The sequence below is a fragment of the Abramis brama genome, assembly GCF_963993115.1.
Source record: "Abramis brama genome assembly, chromosome: 9".
Classification (NCBI taxonomy): Eukaryota; Metazoa; Chordata; class Actinopteri; order Cypriniformes; family Leuciscidae; genus Abramis; species Abramis brama.
Genome location: NC_139971.1, coordinates 43,670,752 through 43,688,321, shown reverse-complemented (window position 1 = coordinate 43,688,321; position 17,570 = coordinate 43,670,752). Strand labels below are relative to the sequence as shown.

Genomic DNA, 17,570 nt, shown 5'->3' with positions numbered 1-17,570 from the left:
AACTTACTTAAGCTGGACTGTGACACTATTTTCTTCTAGATCTGCTGTACAGAAACGAACTTTATTGCATTATTTTCCTGTTATCTCTGTAAATCTGTACTGTAAAAAGCGCTATATAAATAAAGGTGACTTGAGTTTTTAATATATTTTCAAATTTAATTCCTTACTTTTTATAGTTCTATTTTTATTTGCCCATTTTAATGATTTTTCGTGTCAAGCAGCTTTGAATCACCAGAGTGCATGAAATCAATAAATAAACAAAATAAATAAACTATATTACAGTCAGCATGAAATCAAAATCTTACGGCAGTGTTTATTTTAAATGATTTATCGGTGCACATTAATCTTTTATATTAAATTCATGTTCCTGGTAATCTTGAATCAGAATAACTGCAACAACATCTCTTCTCTTCTCTGATGATGTGGGCGGGGCAACCTGTCAATCACATGAGATCCACCAATTGCAAACCACAATCATCCAATCAATTCCACACAGACAAAATCAAGCCCCGCCCACATTTGTTCTTGTTCCAGAAGCGTTTCACTCGGATATACGACACAACTTCCTCGCAACTTCCGCTTCATGCTGACTTTAAATATTAAACACATCATCACGTCACACAGAACTGCTTCCAAAAGTCTCTTCTAAGAGGATGCTGACTTAAAAGTTAGCATAACGGCTCACTAGGTGTAGGCGAATGAATACGGGTCAGTGAAATATCCAAGTCTCAGTCTGAATAATACAGTGTGGCCTTTATCTTGCGTAACAATGTGTGACCTTGCTGTGGTAATTACAGAGGTGTATTCAGGCCTGTAAACTCAGGCTATTGTGTTCAGAGGGAGAGAAGCGACGACACTATTATCTGTGCCACAGCAACAATGTGGAGAACGCCAGAGATCTGTAATTCAGTGTGCTTAAAGGAATAGTATAGGCAAAAATGAAAAATATGCTCATATGCTGATATTGTTTTTCTATGGAAGATTCAAAAACTGAGCTTTGAGGTCATTGACTGATGCCAAAACACTGCTGGTTCGTCTAATAAGTGACTAAAGCAAACAAATGAGATGCCATAGCTTCTGAGGAGGGGAATATGATCTAATATTATAATATTATATAGATAGCCTATAGATAACAATAGTATCTATATATTAACTAATAAGCTGAGGAGATGTTCTTCTGTTTTGCCAGATGAGAAGTCATCTTTTTACTCTTTTAATTCCTTTCTGTGTAAAGCACTTTGAATTACCATAGTGTATGAAATTTGCTATATAAATAAACTTGCCTTGCCTTCTTAAAAGAATGGAGAGTAAATATTGACAAAACTTTCATTTTCTGGGGATGTATTCCTTTAAAACAATCTCTTAGATTATTAAGGGATCAAGAAACTCTGGAATGAGAGATCATCTCAGTGACCAAAATGCAACGTCTCATGCACAACATTCAATTATAAAACAAAGAGCTGATGACAACAAAAGAAAAGAATAACTTCCTCTCTCAGCACCGAAACACACACACACACACACACACAAACACGTATCAACCTCAATATTGCATCAGTGTATTCCCACACTGCCTTTAATATCCTCCAGGAACAACGCTGCAATCTCATAATGTCGAGCAGAATAAAAGCATCTTCTCGGGATCAATAGGTAAACAAGGCGAACAGCAGTCGTGTCTCCGGAGGGGTTGGGTTTGCTGTTCCTGCACTCTTATTCACATTCATGAATGAAAACAGTGTGTAAATTCAACCCAATCACAGACATCCAAGCCAGACAGCGTTTGTGCACATGCATTTAGCCCGTTTCAGCGGCTTGTGAATGCTAAACACACGGTATAATAATTATCTGTCTGCCTGAAACGACTAATGTTTGCTTTTTCTGAAGGGTGTCATCATGACTACAGCGTGAATCTGTTTCTGTGTTCACTCATGTCATGACAAATGAAGCCTGAGGCAAACCGGTGTGTGTTATTAACAGGCTGAACATATCAAATCTGTATAGACTCAATGTCATCCCCAAGGACACATCTTAATGAATAAAGAGAGAGAGTCTGGATTTCATATAAAATTCAAGCAGTTAATGCACTTCTGCTGTCAGCTGGGAGAGCTTGGCTTGGTATGTTGCAAAATGGCTGTAAAAACACATTTGGAAGAAGAAGAAGAAAAAATATAAACAAAACTGAAATGTTTTTCTTCTTTTTTTGGCTGCATGCATGCAGCATTTGATTTTGTGAAATCATATGCTTTATGATATCTGAGTTAAATATGACTACACTCTAAAAAATGGTGGGTTGTTTTAACCAAATTTTAGGTCAAATATGGACAAACCCGAATGTTGGGTTAAAAATGTAATTTAAAAATGTAACCCAATGGCTGGGTTTGTCCATATTTGACCCAAAGTTGGGTTAAAACAACCCAGCATTTTTTTTAGAGTGTATTAAAACTATAACTATTAAAAAAATATAAATGAACAAATATCATTGATGCACCTTTATATTTAGATATATTTAGTCAAATCGATTAATCACGATTAATTGCATTTGAGATAAAAGTTTTTGTTTATATAATATGTGTGTATATATTTAAACATATTATATTATAAATATGTGTGTGTATATGTATATATACACACACACACACATATATTATACATATATATAATAATAATAATATATATAAACAAAACTTTTATCTCAGATGCGATTAATCGTGATTAATCGATTTGACAGCACTAATTTAGACACTTGAAAATATTAATCATGACAAAAGTGCATCAATCATCCTTCTCTCTTTAAAACCTTTAATTTTTTCTTCTTCAACTAAACCGGTTTAACATAATTAAGATACCATGCATTTCAAATACTCTATTTGATATGCTATTTTACTTAATAATTCCATTATTTTCCCCATGCATGATTGATCCACATGTAAAGTGAGCAGTGCTTCAGACTAGAGGGTCACAGAACCTGTTACCTGAAATCACTGTACGGGTGAATAATCCAGAATCCCGCGGATTTGACCCGTTCCTGCTCCCGTTCCACCGCCTTCTCGCTCCCAAACATCCTCAAGGAAAACTTGTTGACCCCGGGCTGCAACATCGCGCCGAACTGCCTGTGCATGAAGCCCGCTTGATAATACCTCTCGTCGTCCGGGAGGATCTCCTCGATGTCCTCCAGCTTTATAAAGCCAGGCTGCTGATGCTCCGGGAGCCCGTGATGCTGCTGACTCGTACCGGAGGAATCTTCTCCGTCTCCGCCTTGCGCTCCGGGCTCCGCGGCTCCCGGTGGGCTCTCCTCGCTCGGGCTGACTTCAGTCTCCGTGATCAGAAGCCTTTCCTCCGCTAAATCCGAGTCTTGGACGTGCCTACTAGTGATTGACGAAAGACTACCTCGGAACCTCCTGCAATCCCCGTTGGAGCTGGTCTTCACGGGTCTCCCGATGTCCGTCTCCATGATCACGGACTCCCCGCTTTTACTCTCCCCGGACGGCATGGGCTTCATCCGGATGCTCTTCCTCCGGGTGTCTTTATCAGTGTCTTCAGCATCACCCATTATAGACGCTTTCTGCCCGATGTGCGGTGGCAAACTATACAGCCTTTTACGCATGGACGAATGCAACCTGTCCATTATGACATTGAAGCGAATGCGCGAACAATTAAATGACAAATTAATCCGGTTTGCTACATAAACCCCTTTGCAACAGATCCCGAATAGTCTGAAGGGTCACCTGTCACCTGCCATTAGGCTTCCCAAATTCGCCAGATCCAGGTCTCCGGCTTCAAGGCACTAAGTGTGTTGCTGTGCGCACGTAAAGTCTGAGGATTGAATGACGTGTGAGGAGCGCACGCGGAGGTCACGGACCCTCAGGATCCCCGTCAGCTGTCAATCACATTCACAAGCAAACACCCGAGATCCCGTAACCCACATGTTCAGCCGGACACCATCTCCGCCGTCCCGAGTCCTCTGCTCGCTTGAATATGGTGAATGTGGTGCATATGGTGATGCTGATCTGTCGGGTTGCCATAGAAGCGAGAGCTCAGCCCACCCACTCAGTGTCAGGTGCCCGACACTGGAGAACTCACTCACGATACAGCCGATCCTCGCATCTCACGGGATATTTTACGCACAAACTTTACATCTAGGGTGGCTTTATCAATGCAAATGACATTGTCTGATTATTATTTTTATTTGAGTGAGTGTGTGTGTGTGTGTGTGTGTGTGTGTGTTTGAGTGTGTGTGCGTGTAAGTGCGTGAGTGTGAGTGTGTTTGTGTGTGTGCGTGTAAGTGAGTGTGTGTGTGTCGGTGAGTGTGTTTGTGTGTGTGCGTGTAAGTGAGTGTGTGTGTGTCGGTGAGTGTGTTTGTGTGTGAGTGAGAGTGTGTGTGTGTGTGTGTGTGAGTGAGTGAGTGTGAGTGAGTGTATGTGACTGTGTGTGTGTGAGTGTGTGAGAGAGAGAGAGAGAGAGAGAGAGAGAGAGAGAGAGTGTGTGTGTGTGTGTGATCTATATTTTGGGGACAAATGTGTGACAAAATCTCCAAAAACCTTCCTTTAGGGACATCCTCATTTGTAAATCTATAAAAATAAAGATTTTTTTTTTTTTTTAATAAAATGCAGAAAGTTTTGTCTCATGTGTAGGTTTAGGGGTCGGGTTAGTGTGTGTGTGTGTGTGTGTGTGTGTGTGTGTGTGTGAGATGTGTAGGTTTAGGGGTTGGGTGTCTGTGTGTGTGATGTTTAGGGGTCGGGTTAGTGTGTGTGTGTGATGTTTAGGGGTCGGGTTACTGTGTGTGTGTGTGTGTGTGTGTGTGTGTGTGTGTGTGTGTGTGTGTGTGTGTGTGTGTGTGATGTTTAGGGGTCGGGTTAGTGTGTGTGTGTGTGTGTGTGTGATGTGTAGGTTTAGGGGTTGGGTTAGTGTAAGTACAGTTTGTACAGGAAAAGTAAAGGATAAGTATATAGGCTAAACAACATGTGTGTGTGTAAGTGTGTATTTAGGGTTAGTGTAAGGGGATAAAATATGCAGTTTGAACAGTATAAAAACCTTTACGTTTATGGAATGTTCCCAGCTATAAGTAAACTTGTGTGTGTGTGTGTCGGTGAGTGTGTGTGTGTGACGGAGACCACCAGTGTTTAGTAAGTTACTCTAAAAAAGTGAATCTTCAACAGTGTAATTATTACTCTTTCTAAAAATTATTGGATTACTTATTACTTTCTAAATCTCATACCAACCTCAACCATTTGAACAACATGGATAGACATGAAACTGCTCTTTTAATTCTATGAAATAAATAACTTACAATTGCTATTCTTGAACTGACCAAAGTGTGCAAAGGGAGGTTACATTAAAAACATACATTTTAACATATATAGCCTACATTCAATTTTGATGTTTAATCCAATATTTATAATTGCTGTATCTATACGGTAATGCAATTACATCAGAAGTAACTGTAATTAAATTACAGAAAAACTAAGAGTAATCCCTTAGTTTACTTTTTCAAGCAAAAAGTAATTAATTACACCCAACACTGCCCACGATATACACAATATTCGCATTTAACAGCTTTTTTACACACAAAACTCAAGATTTAGAGTGGCTTTATCAATGCAACTGACATTGTCTGATTATTATTATATTTTTATTATTTATGGGCTACCTGTTTTCAAAAATGTGTCAAATTTTAATGAATTAGCAACTTCAGAACTAACATTATTAAATTAAATATAAATTATTTTTTATAACTCGACGCGATGTTGAAAATATCTAGTAGGGATCCTGACGCATGCGCATTGCGAGCATTAGTATGCTAGTACGCTATTTGAAATATAACCGTCAATCGCCCCTTCCTCCGCCTATCAGTTTGACTCGCTTCAGTTTCGAGGGAGAAAAGTAACGCGAACATGGAAAGTGATCCTTCACAAGAGCATTCGCAAGACGCGACAATTTCCAAAAGTGTTTGGAAACTGCGACGCTACGGTCGATTTCTGCCCAAAGAAAAGGAAAAATCCAAGTCCTCAGGAAGGAACTGCGCGTGGAAGGTGAGACGTGGGAGAAAAGTCCCGCCCTTTTTTTTTTTTTTTTACTTTCAACGCCTTGTGTTTCAACGGAAGGGAAAACACGACAATTTCGTTTTATAAGTGAAAAATGTTTATTTTATTATTTATTCAAAAACCTCAGAGTGGGAAAAATGCAAACATATAGTTTTTAACCATTAGTTGTTGTTGAAAAAAGATTTTGGTTAAGAGAACAAATTAAAGCCAGTAAGAGAAAACAATACAGCGCTACTAGTACTACTATAAACAGTTATTCTAAAATATATTTGTTTAAAGACATTGAAGGTGCTTGCTTGTGTAGTTGTCCACTAACGTTACTAGGCCTGTATTACATTTTTGTCAGTGATGTTTGGTGTGTTGCTCTATTGCTAGGGCGTTGTTAATTGATGCTGGGTGGTTGCTAGGGCGTTGTTAAGTGGATACTGGCGTTTTGGATGGTTTCTAGGGCATTGTTAAGTGGATGCTGGGTGTTTTGGATGGTTTCTAAGGCGTTGTTAAGTGGATGCTGGGTGTTTTGGATGGTTTCTAAGGCGTTGTTAAGTGGATGCTGGGTGTTTTGGATGGTTTCTAAGGCGTTGTTAAGTGGATGCTGGGTGTTTTGAATGGTTTCTATGTGCTTTGGCCTGTGGGTGATTTCTATGACACTGTTAAGTGGGTGCTAGGTGTTCTGGGTTGTTGCTTACCTTCTCAAATTGAGTCCACCCTTAAATCTCTTGTTATATTCTTGTCTCAAAAACACTTTTATAATTGTTGTTTCTTTCAGATTTTCGAATCCAGTGAAAGCGCTGGCCAACTGGAGCTGAATATTCTGGGCTCCGGTCATCTGCTAGTATCTCAAGGCCAAGAACTCTTGGTAAGATTAGGTAAAAACACACAGTATCTGTCCAGTGACCAATTAAAATTTATTTTTAGGGGCTTGTTGGGTGTTTATGAAATGGCTCTCTCTAAGCCGTCGACACTCTTCTTCCCATCAGGCTGTAAGTGCAGGTCAGGATAGCGCAGGTTTCACTGAGCCCATCATAAGAGCTTGACCGTATTTCTTTTCACCCGCAGAAAGAACATCATAATCCCCTTCCCGCCAGGCCTGTCGCTGTCCCTTAGGGATTGCCAGGCTGAGTGCTTCGGATATCTCCCAACAATAAGCCTCAATCTTGGACTCGTGGACACAATAGTCTTTGGCTCCTCATGGTGCATTTGGAGAAAGAGTCACATTTCAAGCTTTTATGCAGAACAACAGAGCCAAACGAGGCAGCGCGCTCATCCAGAGCAAAGCTTTAGGTGATTCTGAGATTAGGAACCGGCGTTCAGTCACGAATATGTGTCTATAATCTGAACACCACTTTTTTTTCCTTTGATATGCAGCCAGCAAGTTTGCGAAGTAGTTTCCAAATGCAATAAAGCCATACTTTTTCCATTTCCATCAAATGTGTTTCTTAAAATCAGTAGTTTTTTGGTTCTAAACATAATCTGCACAATAAAAAAAGTGCAAAGAACATGCAAAGATAATAATTTAATCTTATTTTATCTTTAAGCATCTTTGCATAAGGAATTTGTTTTTTACATAAAAATTTAACTTAATGGTTGTATCAGGTTTTTAGAAGCGTGCCATTTATTTAGTCACTGCACTTTCTACATCATGTATCATGATGATAAATCAAAGGAAATAATTTTAGTTTTATGCCCGGTTTCACAGACTGAAGGCTTAATCTTAAAATGCATGTTTGAGCTGTCTTAACTGAAAGCTACTTATCCTAAAATATGTCAGTGCCAGTGTTTTGTCTCAAGATGCACACCTTTTTTTTCTTTCTAAGACACGTTTATAAAAGCTACTAATTTAACTAAGGCCTGGCTTAATCTAAGCCCTGTCTGTGAAACCAGGCCATAGTTTTACAAGAAATCAGGTGAAAGTGTCCCTGTAAACCTCACCTACACCCACTTTAGTAGAGCTGTTAGTAGAAGCAATAGTAACAGTAGTAGTTGTAGAGCTAGAATGGGTTACACATCGCCTGTGTCCTGGTGAACATGGCAGTCGTGGCATTGAGGTTGCTAGTAGAGCCCTCTTCTGACATGCTTGTGTAACAGCAAAAATACCTTGCACTCAATGCCTCAATGGAGAAAGTATTTTTTAATTATAGAGGCATCCACCCACACAACATTCTTGCATTGTTGTTGCAACTTTTGCATTGTTAAAAAACATTCATATTTTCTCCAGAACATATCATTTTAGTTGTTAACTACAGTGTGTTAAAGGGTTCGTTCACACAAAAATTCTGTCAGTAATTACTCTCCCTCATGTTGTTCCAACCCCATAAGACTTTCGTTCATCTTCAGAACACAAATTAAGATATTTTTGATTAAATCTGAGAGCTGTCTCACTCCTCAATAGGCTTCTCTGTTATTGAAACTTGACGGCCCAGAAAGTTAGTAAAGACAATGTTTAAAGGACAAGTTCGGTATTTTACACTTAAAGCCCTGTTTACAGATCGTTTCTGATGAAATAGAACGGTTAAGATTAAAATTTGGACACATGCTGCTGTCCCGAGAATTTTAGGTTTATTTCGCTTTCCCCCCCACCTACAGAATGGCTGCATAGGTGCACTCGAACATATCCTTCCTAAAACGCATTAAACTTTCGTTTACAAAGAGATGAAACTCACCGAGTGGTCAGGGGTGTTCACTGATATGCTCATACAAAAATCGCTGCAAAAGATGCTTTCCAACAGGTGTTTTACCATTCGTTGTAAAACTGTGGATCTATTTTTCCAAACGCGTCACACCCGTAGATTCTTCCGTTGAGAGCTTGAATAATAGACACTCCAGCCCAGTTGGTGGCGATAATGCACCTTTGCCAATTGCAAGCAAACCACTGGCATTTCATTGAATACACAGAAGAAGCAGAAGAAGAAGCGGCGGAGTAATACCGTACCTCACACAGCTCTTTCAATACAAGTCAATGGAGTTGGACAAAAACTACGATAAAACCTGTTGGAAAGCATATTTTGCAGTGATTTTTGTATGCGAAAAAGCGAAATAAACCTAAAATTCTCGGGACAGCAGCATGTGTCAAAATTTTAATCTTAACCGTTCTATTTCATCAGAAACGATCTGTAAACAGGGCTTTAAGTGTAAAATACCGAACTTGTCCTTTAAACATTGTCTTTACTAACTTTCTGGGCCGTCAAGTTTCAAAAACAGAGAAGCCTATTGAGGAGTGAGACAGCTCTCAGATTTAATCAAAAATATCTTAATTTGTGTTCTGAAGATGAACGAAAGTCTTATGGGGTTGGTACAACATGAGGGAGAGTAATTACTGACAGAATTTTTGTGTGAACGAACCCTTTAACACACTGTAGTTAACAACTAAAATGATATGTTCTGGAGAAAATATGAATGTTTTTTAACAATGCAAAAGTTGCAACAACAATGCAAGAATGTTGTGTGGGTGGATGCCTCTATAATTAAAAAATACTTTCTCCATTGAGGCATTGAGTGCAAGGTATTTTTGCTGTTACACAAGCATGTCAGAAGAGGGCTCTACTAGCAACCTCAATGCCACGACTGCCATGTTCACCAGGACACAGGCGATGTGTAACCCATTCTAGCTCTACAACTACTACTGTTACTATTGCTTCTACTAACAGCTTTAAAATAGTCCAAGTGACTATCGCAGCGCTTCTGGGTTGTACATCAGAACGCAGGCTATCTACTGTCCCGAATTAGCCGGGACGTCCCGTATTTTGGGTCTAATTTATTTGTCCCGTACGGCACCTCCCTTGTCCCGATTAAATAGACTGCTAGGCTGATCTAACCACTGACTGATACAACAGCAACACAACACTTTAGTGATCACGACACCGCATCATCCAATCACAGTCCACACTCACGCGCATCAGACCATACCAATAACAGACTCTAAATTGAGAATTAATTATTCTTTTGGGACAAATTATTGTTTGATCTGCGAACAGAATCCTCTGCTGTCTGGTCGCTCCCGTTCGATCCGGAGATTCCGGACTCGCGCTAACGGCAAATACCTTTCACTATCCGGCCGGGTTTTGATTTCGGCAAATTAGTTTTGGTGAATTCAAACAACGTGATTATTGTTCATGAGTCCAACATCCAGCCACGCAAGAAAACATGAAATCTTCCTGAGGGAAAAGGATGCTATTACTTTCTTTAATTTCTTTAAAATGTAGTGTATAATGTTACAAAAGCTTTCTATTTCAGATAAATGCTATTTTTTTGAACTATGGTTTGTGTGTAATGTGACTTTTTTGTGTGACCTTAAAATTCGTTTTAGAATTAAATTGTACATACATTTTAAACACAGACAAACCTGAAATGACATATACTGTGTGATACAGTACAAATATTTTGAGTGTCCCTTATTTTCCTGTAAAGAACCACGATTGTCCCGCATTTTATTAATACTTTTAAAAGTATTCTCGTTGCTTGATAATCTTAAGGTTGAGCCACTGTAGTCACTTGGATAATTTTAACGATGTCTTTACTAACTTTCTGGGCCGGCAAGTTTCAATAACAGAGAAGCCTATGGAGCAGCGAGACAGCTCTCAGATTTAATCAAAAATATCTTGATTTGTGTTCTGAAGATGAACGAAAGTCTTACGGGGTTGGAACAACATGAGGGAGAGTAAATACTGACAGAATTTTCATTTATGTGTGAACGAACCCTTTAGCTGATCATTGTGTTTGCAGTGGGATTGACAGACTGCATTGGAAACACTGGAGGAGGCTGCTCTGCTTTAACGATGTGTTTTCAGCCCGATATAATCCTATTAAACGAGTCTCTGCTGGATAATGATGATGTGTGGTCCTGTTTTCTGTTTTGTAGGAGGGTTTTTCTTTGCTCAATGCACAGAGCTTCCTGAAGATCCAGCATAAATCAGACAGTCTGCTGTTCAACATTACTTTAAAGGTGAGAAGCAGCACTGTGATATATATATTTTTTTCTTCTTCTCACATTTCACTTTTTTTTTCCACTTGATTTGCGCGTGTTGTCCTGAAGGCAGGCTCCGCCTCTTTGTCCTTGAAAGCAATAAACAATTTTAATATGCAAATTTAAATAAAAAAATAGCTGCTTCTGAGTGACCTTCAGCTTACAACTGAAAGACAGACTCTGTGCCTCGTTAATTAAGCTAATGATCTCTTCTCCAACAAAAAAAACCCCCATAGTTCATGAATACTGATGCTTACCTTGAAAACAAACAAGTCCCTATAAGTTGCATTATTGTTACAAACAGCACTGCATCTTATCCACCTTATTCCTGACGATCTCACTGCGTTATGAATTATGGGTCGCACTTCCGGTTTGAGGAACTTCCATTCAAAAAGACTGAAACTAATAATTTCAAATCATAAATTTGCCTTACAAATAAAGCTGATCTGATTTGACTGGATGAGCTGTCAACTTTCTTTCATGATTTATTTTCAGACATCATGAGAATAAAGTTACACTTGGTATTTTAACGTGACATGTTATAACAAGAATATCTATGGCAAGAGCTTGTTTCTGTCGCTGCATTCGTTTCCTCGTGATTATTTTATTTTTTCATTTGCATTTCGCTGTAATAGTATGAAAAATGACAACATATACTGCACATTTGTCATCTGTTCTCCCAATTTAGCTTACGATATATCCCATTAATAATTCACTGGAATGCACGAAGAATCTCTAATTTCTCTCCTCAATCCTAACGTATCTTCTTTCCTGGTTTGTTTTCACATATATAAATACAGTTGTAAATATAGCTGCAAGCAGCGATGCGGGGCAACAGCAGTGCAGAGCAGGAAGAGCAAAAACAGCAGAAACCGAACATACTAGGGCTGTGCTCAGAATATCGATGCAACGATACATCGTCATGAACTCCTGACGATGCGCGTATCGATACAGCAGCTTCCGTATCGATACCGTTGTGCTTATGTAGCCAATTCAGGGCTCGAATTTCGGCGCGGGTATTGCGCATAATTTTAATCATTCCTGCACTTTAGCATGTAGATTGTATGAGTAAATTAATCCACACAGACTATACAATCAGATCAGTCATTTTAAAACGTTCTGCGAGACGCAATTTCACAAAGAGCGTGAAGCCTTGTTTGTACTTTCGCCTGGCTCCGCAGCGCGAGTCTCCGCTGCCTGCACACACACCTCCCCAAACGGACGAGGCGTTTATACTCAACGCGCTCACAAACAGCTCGCGAGTAACAAAAGTTATTTTTCGCAGATTATATCACTTTAACAAACAAAAACACGCAAAATTATGTCAAACATTTCGGTCTTGTTGAGTATCCTCTAAACACAGTCGGTTATGTCTTCAGCATAAAACGCATGATGGGACAGTATAATGAAATCAGGATCCGTGCACTAGGTCTTAAAGTGACAGAAGCCATAATGTGTCTGTCATTAATATTGTTGTCAAAACAACAAAAGATTTTGGATTAATTGCCTATGTATTTAATTTAGTCAGGACTAAAATACTACCCAGTGTTATTTTGCATTTGATTACTTTATTCAGTTTCTAGTAGCCTATTTCTGAATACTAGTGCTAGACCTATTCAAAAAGTTTTCTCTTTATTGGTAGGCTATCTTTATTCTATTGTATTTATTTGCGCTACTGAAGGAAGAGCCATTTTAAGCTTTTTTGTGAATTAAGTTTTTTATTTCATTTAACTCTTTGTTTTTTTATGACAAAAACTAAATAGTTTTTCAGTGATCACAACTGTTATAACACTGGTTATACAATAAACATATATTACTGTTGCTAAACTCTGAAATTCCAAATTGATCCATATCGTGATACGTATCGTATCGTGACATTGTTGGTGATACACAGCCCTAGAACATACATGAAAAAACAGTGAAATTGAACTCAAAATGAACAGAAGTTCAGATGAGAATGAACACAGAATGAACAAAAACAAACCTATTTCTAATCCAAGAGAAAGAAAGATTAGTACAACGCTTGAATAATAAAGGAATCGAAATTATACAATATTCCACACAGTTTTTCTTAAGTCGTCCCACGCGGGACTCGAACCCACTGTCTCTGGATCAGATGCCTGTCACTTATCTCGTTGCATCACTGTGCATTTACCAAGATATGTTCCATAATTCAAGTGAGAATCAACTCAACTCAAAAGGAATAATTTTAACATGCGCCACATGTCTTATTTATTGAGTTCCTTCTCAGATAGACGCCATGTCTGGAACTCAAGCATCTTTGCACCACTTCTGGGAATTGTCCCAGCGTCTAGAACGCAACTGATGCTTTTTCAAGCGTCTCCATACTTGAAAAAACGCGGAAAACTACTTTTAAACAGGAAATGACGGAATATTTACGTACATATTTACAGCGGGTCTATTCGCACGGGATTAGTATTAGCTGAGGTAATTTTTCCGGACCTTTTTACTAAGGGTAAAAGTCGTCGTAATCTTTACTGACATTCGGACGGGACTAAAGTCACGGAGAAGCTCTGGTGATTATTACTGTACCCCTCCTCTCCATGTTAAACTAGTCCCGTCCGAATAGGGCTTTAGACTGTGTCCTAATTACTAGTGTGACCAACTAGCGTTGAGTCAAGGGGCAATCAGTCTTACTTTCTAGTATCAAATTAGACCAATCTACGTTTTTATATAACTGACTTTAAACGGTTATGAACAGTCTTAAAGAAAAAAACGTGATGACTAAGTAGTAAGACTAGTCTTAACCGTTTATGCAACCGAGGTCTTAGAGATGTTTCTGTGTGTGTGTGTGTGTAAGGGAGAGAGCCGTTTGCTCAGACTGCAGTTTGAGGGTGCCAGTCGAGCAGAAGCTGCAGATTTCTGTGGAAAAGCTGTGGAGAAACTGCAGGATTATGTTCCTGTCCGGGAGCATGTGATCAATCCTGCATCTGCAACAGCCAATCCTGAGGAGCCTGGGACATCTACACAACAGCAGCAGGTCAGAAATACTCATCCATCCATCCCATCCATCCATCCCATCCATCCATCCACCTAAAACCCATCCTTCCTTTTATCCATCCATGCTTCCATTCATCCATTTATCCATCCATCCACAAATCATCCATCCTTCTATTCATCCACACATCCATCCATCCATCCATCCTTTTATCCATCCGTCCATCCATCCATCCACACATCCATCCATCCTTCTATTCATCCATCCATCCATCCTTTTATCCATCCATCCTTCTATTCATCCATCCATCCATCTATCCATCCATCCATCACCCTTCTATCCACACGTCCACCCACCTAAAATCCATCCATCCTACTATCCATCCATCCTTCTATTCATCCACACATCCATCCATCCATCCTTTTATCCATCCATCCTTCTATTCATCCACACATCCATCCATCCATCCATCCTTTTATCCATCCATCCTTCTATTCATCCATCCACACATCCATCCATCCATCCTTTTATCCATCCATCCTTCTATTCATCCATCCATCCATCCATCACCCTTCTATCCACACGTCCACCCACCTAAAATCCATCCATCCTACTATCATCCACACATCCATCCATCCATCCTTTTATCCATCCATCCTTCTATTCATCCACACATCCATCCATCCATCCATCCATCCTTTTATCCATCCATCCTTCTATTCATCCATCCACACATCCATCCATCCATCCTTTTATTCATCCATCCACACATCCATCCATCCATCACCCTTCTATCCACACGTCCACCCACCTAAAATCCATCCATCCTTCTATCCATCCACACATCCATCCATCCATCCTTTTATCCATCCATCCATCCTTCTATTCATCCATCCATCCATCCATCCATCACCCTTCTATCCACACGTCCACCCACCTAAAATCCATCCATCCTTCTATCCATCCACACATCCATCCATCCATCCTTTTATCCATCCATCCTTCTATTCATCCACACATCCATCCATCCATCCATCCATCCATCCATCCTTTTATCCATCCATCCTTCTATTCATCCATCCACACATCCATCCATCCATTCATCACCCTTCTATCCACACGTCCACCCACCTAAAATCCATCCATCCTTCTATTCATCCACACATCCATCCATCCATCCATCCATCCTTTTATCCATCCATCCTTCTATTCATCCATCCACACATCCATCCATCCATCCTTTTATTCATCCATCCACACATCCATCCATCCATCCATCCATCCATCCTTCTATTCATCCATCCATCCATCCATCCATCCATCCATCACCCTTCTATCCACACGTCCACCCACCTAAAATCCATCCATCCACACATCCATCCATCCATCCTTTTATCCATCCATCCTTCTATTCATCCATCCACACATCCATCCATCCATTCATCACCCTTCTATCCACACGTCCACCCACCTAAAATCCATCCATCCTACTATCATCCACACATCCATCCATCCATCCTTTTATCCATCCATCCTTCTATTCATCCATCCATCCATCCATTCATCACCCTTCTATCCACACGTCCACCCACCTAAAATCCATCCATCCTTCTATTCATCCACACATCCATCCATCCATCCATCCATCCATCCATCCATCCATCCTTTTATCCATCCATCCTTCTATTCATCCATCCACACATCCATCCATCCATCCATCCATCCATCCTTTTATTCATCCATCCACACATCCATCCATCCATCCTTTTATCCATCCATCCATCCTTCTATTCATCCATCCATCACCCTTCTATCCACACGTCCACCCACCTAAAATCCATCCATCCTTCTATCCATCCATCCATCCTTTTATCCATCCATCCTTCTATTCATCCATCCATCCATCCATTCATCCATCCATCCATCCATTTAATGTTTGTTAATATTAAAGGGAAAACTATGGGAAAATAATGTTATGTACTACTAGAGCTACTATCTATCTGGATTTCCTGTACATAATATTTATATCAAGCGATAAACGGGTAAAATGACAACACAATTAATGCATGTGATGTGATGTACAACAGAATATTTATGTAGGACAGGAAATAATGTAGGACAGAATGATGAGATTGTTTATCTTTAATATATAATGCACCAGTTAAGTGTGCATAATTAGACCTGACATTTAGACATTTACTTAAAAAAATATTTTTGTCAGCTTTGATTTACGTTAATTAAAACAAATAATGAATGTTATTTTGGAATTTTCATCACTAGGTGGTGCTGTTGCCACATGAGGATATTTAAATGGGCGACAAGTGAAATAATCCCACCCTCAGCAGAACTGCTTATTTGTGAATCTGATGTAAACACACAGACTTGAGGCTCTAAAGGGACAAAGGGAATTCACTTTGTAAAATATGGTTAGTCACGTTGTCTCCCCGCGGCAGGGATGAGAAAGATTCTCAGGGATGAGGATATTCAATTAGTAATGAGAGTATTGATCGGCTGGTGAGGCCCTCCGCGTGAGTCCTGAGACTATAATGAATGAATCTATTTCTGTTTCCACTTCAGGCCCCTGAAGATGCACCACGGGAGGCCCCTGCCGTTGCCATGGGAGCGCTGTCAATCAAACACCTCTCTCAGGTACCATGATTACACTGAGAGCCTGTATCTGGTGTTGACTCGCTGAATTAGATGCTGTAGTCAGTGATATTCTAATGTGACCTCTGAGATGTCATCCGTGAAGTGCACACTGACTTTTTCATGCATTATAATCTCTTCCTCTTCAGTTCTTCCTGGGCGAGTGTGAGCTGTCCCTGCCGATGGCGTATCATCAGAGCACGCTGCCCTCTGCAGGCCTGGAGGCATTACTGCGCCTCTGTCTGCTGGATGCTGGTTTTCCTGCTTTCGTGGAGGAGGTCGAGAACAAGCTAAAGGAGCTAATGCAAGAATGAGGTAGAGCAGAGCCTGTTAACTGAAACTATTTAAAATCAATTCGTTAAATTAAATTAAATTAAATTAAATTAAATATAAATATCAGATTAAAAAATACTTGTAATTAAAAAAATAGAAATAATACCTTGGCAACTAACTGAAATAAAATAAGTTGTACTAAAATTACAAAGAATAAAGCTGAGATATAAAAAAAACTGATAAATATTATAAAAGCACAGCAAAATTACTCAAATTAAAATGAAAGCAAAATAAATAATGAATTATAGCTCATTCAAAACATTAATACAAAAAACACTCAAATTCAAGAAAAAAAATGCCAAAAGCATATAGTAAAACTACTAAAAATAAAAATATATACGTGTGTGTGTATATTAATTAAAGATAACTATAAAAAAAACTATATTAAATACTATAATAGTATATAAATAATACTAAAATAACTGCTCAAAATCAAAACCAGTAAAAATGACTAAAGCACATAAATTTACTAAAACTAACTAAAATTAAAAAAATAAAGATGATTCAAAACTATATTAAATACTATAATAGTATATCAAAAATTCTAAAATAACAGCTCAAAATCAAAACGAATAAAAATGGCGAAACCTCATAGCAAAATTATTACAAATAAAATGAAAATGAAAACACA

At 39.1% G+C, this 17,570-nt stretch overlaps 2 protein-coding genes across 2 annotated transcripts in view; one reads left to right on the top strand and one right to left on the bottom strand.

Annotated features, from left to right (window-relative positions):
- hcn4 (hyperpolarization activated cyclic nucleotide-gated potassium channel 4) overlaps positions 1-3,625 on the bottom strand; it is a gene marked incomplete at both ends in the record, with an annotated part of 87,980 nt that extends 84,355 nt beyond the window's left edge. Inside the window, one exon of the mRNA XM_084123493.1 lies at positions 2,973-3,625. Coding sequence (XP_083979619.1) covers positions 2,973-3,625 — 653 coding nt within the window. The remainder of the gene's footprint in view (positions 1-2,972) is intronic.
- A 2,266-nt stretch (positions 3,626-5,891) lies between these two features.
- On the top strand, positions 5,892-16,920 carry rec114 (REC114 meiotic recombination protein; the record flags this gene model as incomplete). The annotated part of the gene is made up of 6 exons (XM_084124267.1): positions 5,892-6,029; positions 6,808-6,897; positions 10,897-10,980; positions 13,823-14,002; positions 16,538-16,609; positions 16,756-16,920. 6 exons carry the CDS (start codon positions 5,892-5,894, stop codon positions 16,918-16,920), a joined length of 729 nt encoding a protein of 242 aa, XP_083980393.1.
- Positions 16,921-17,570: the final 650 nt, after the last annotated feature.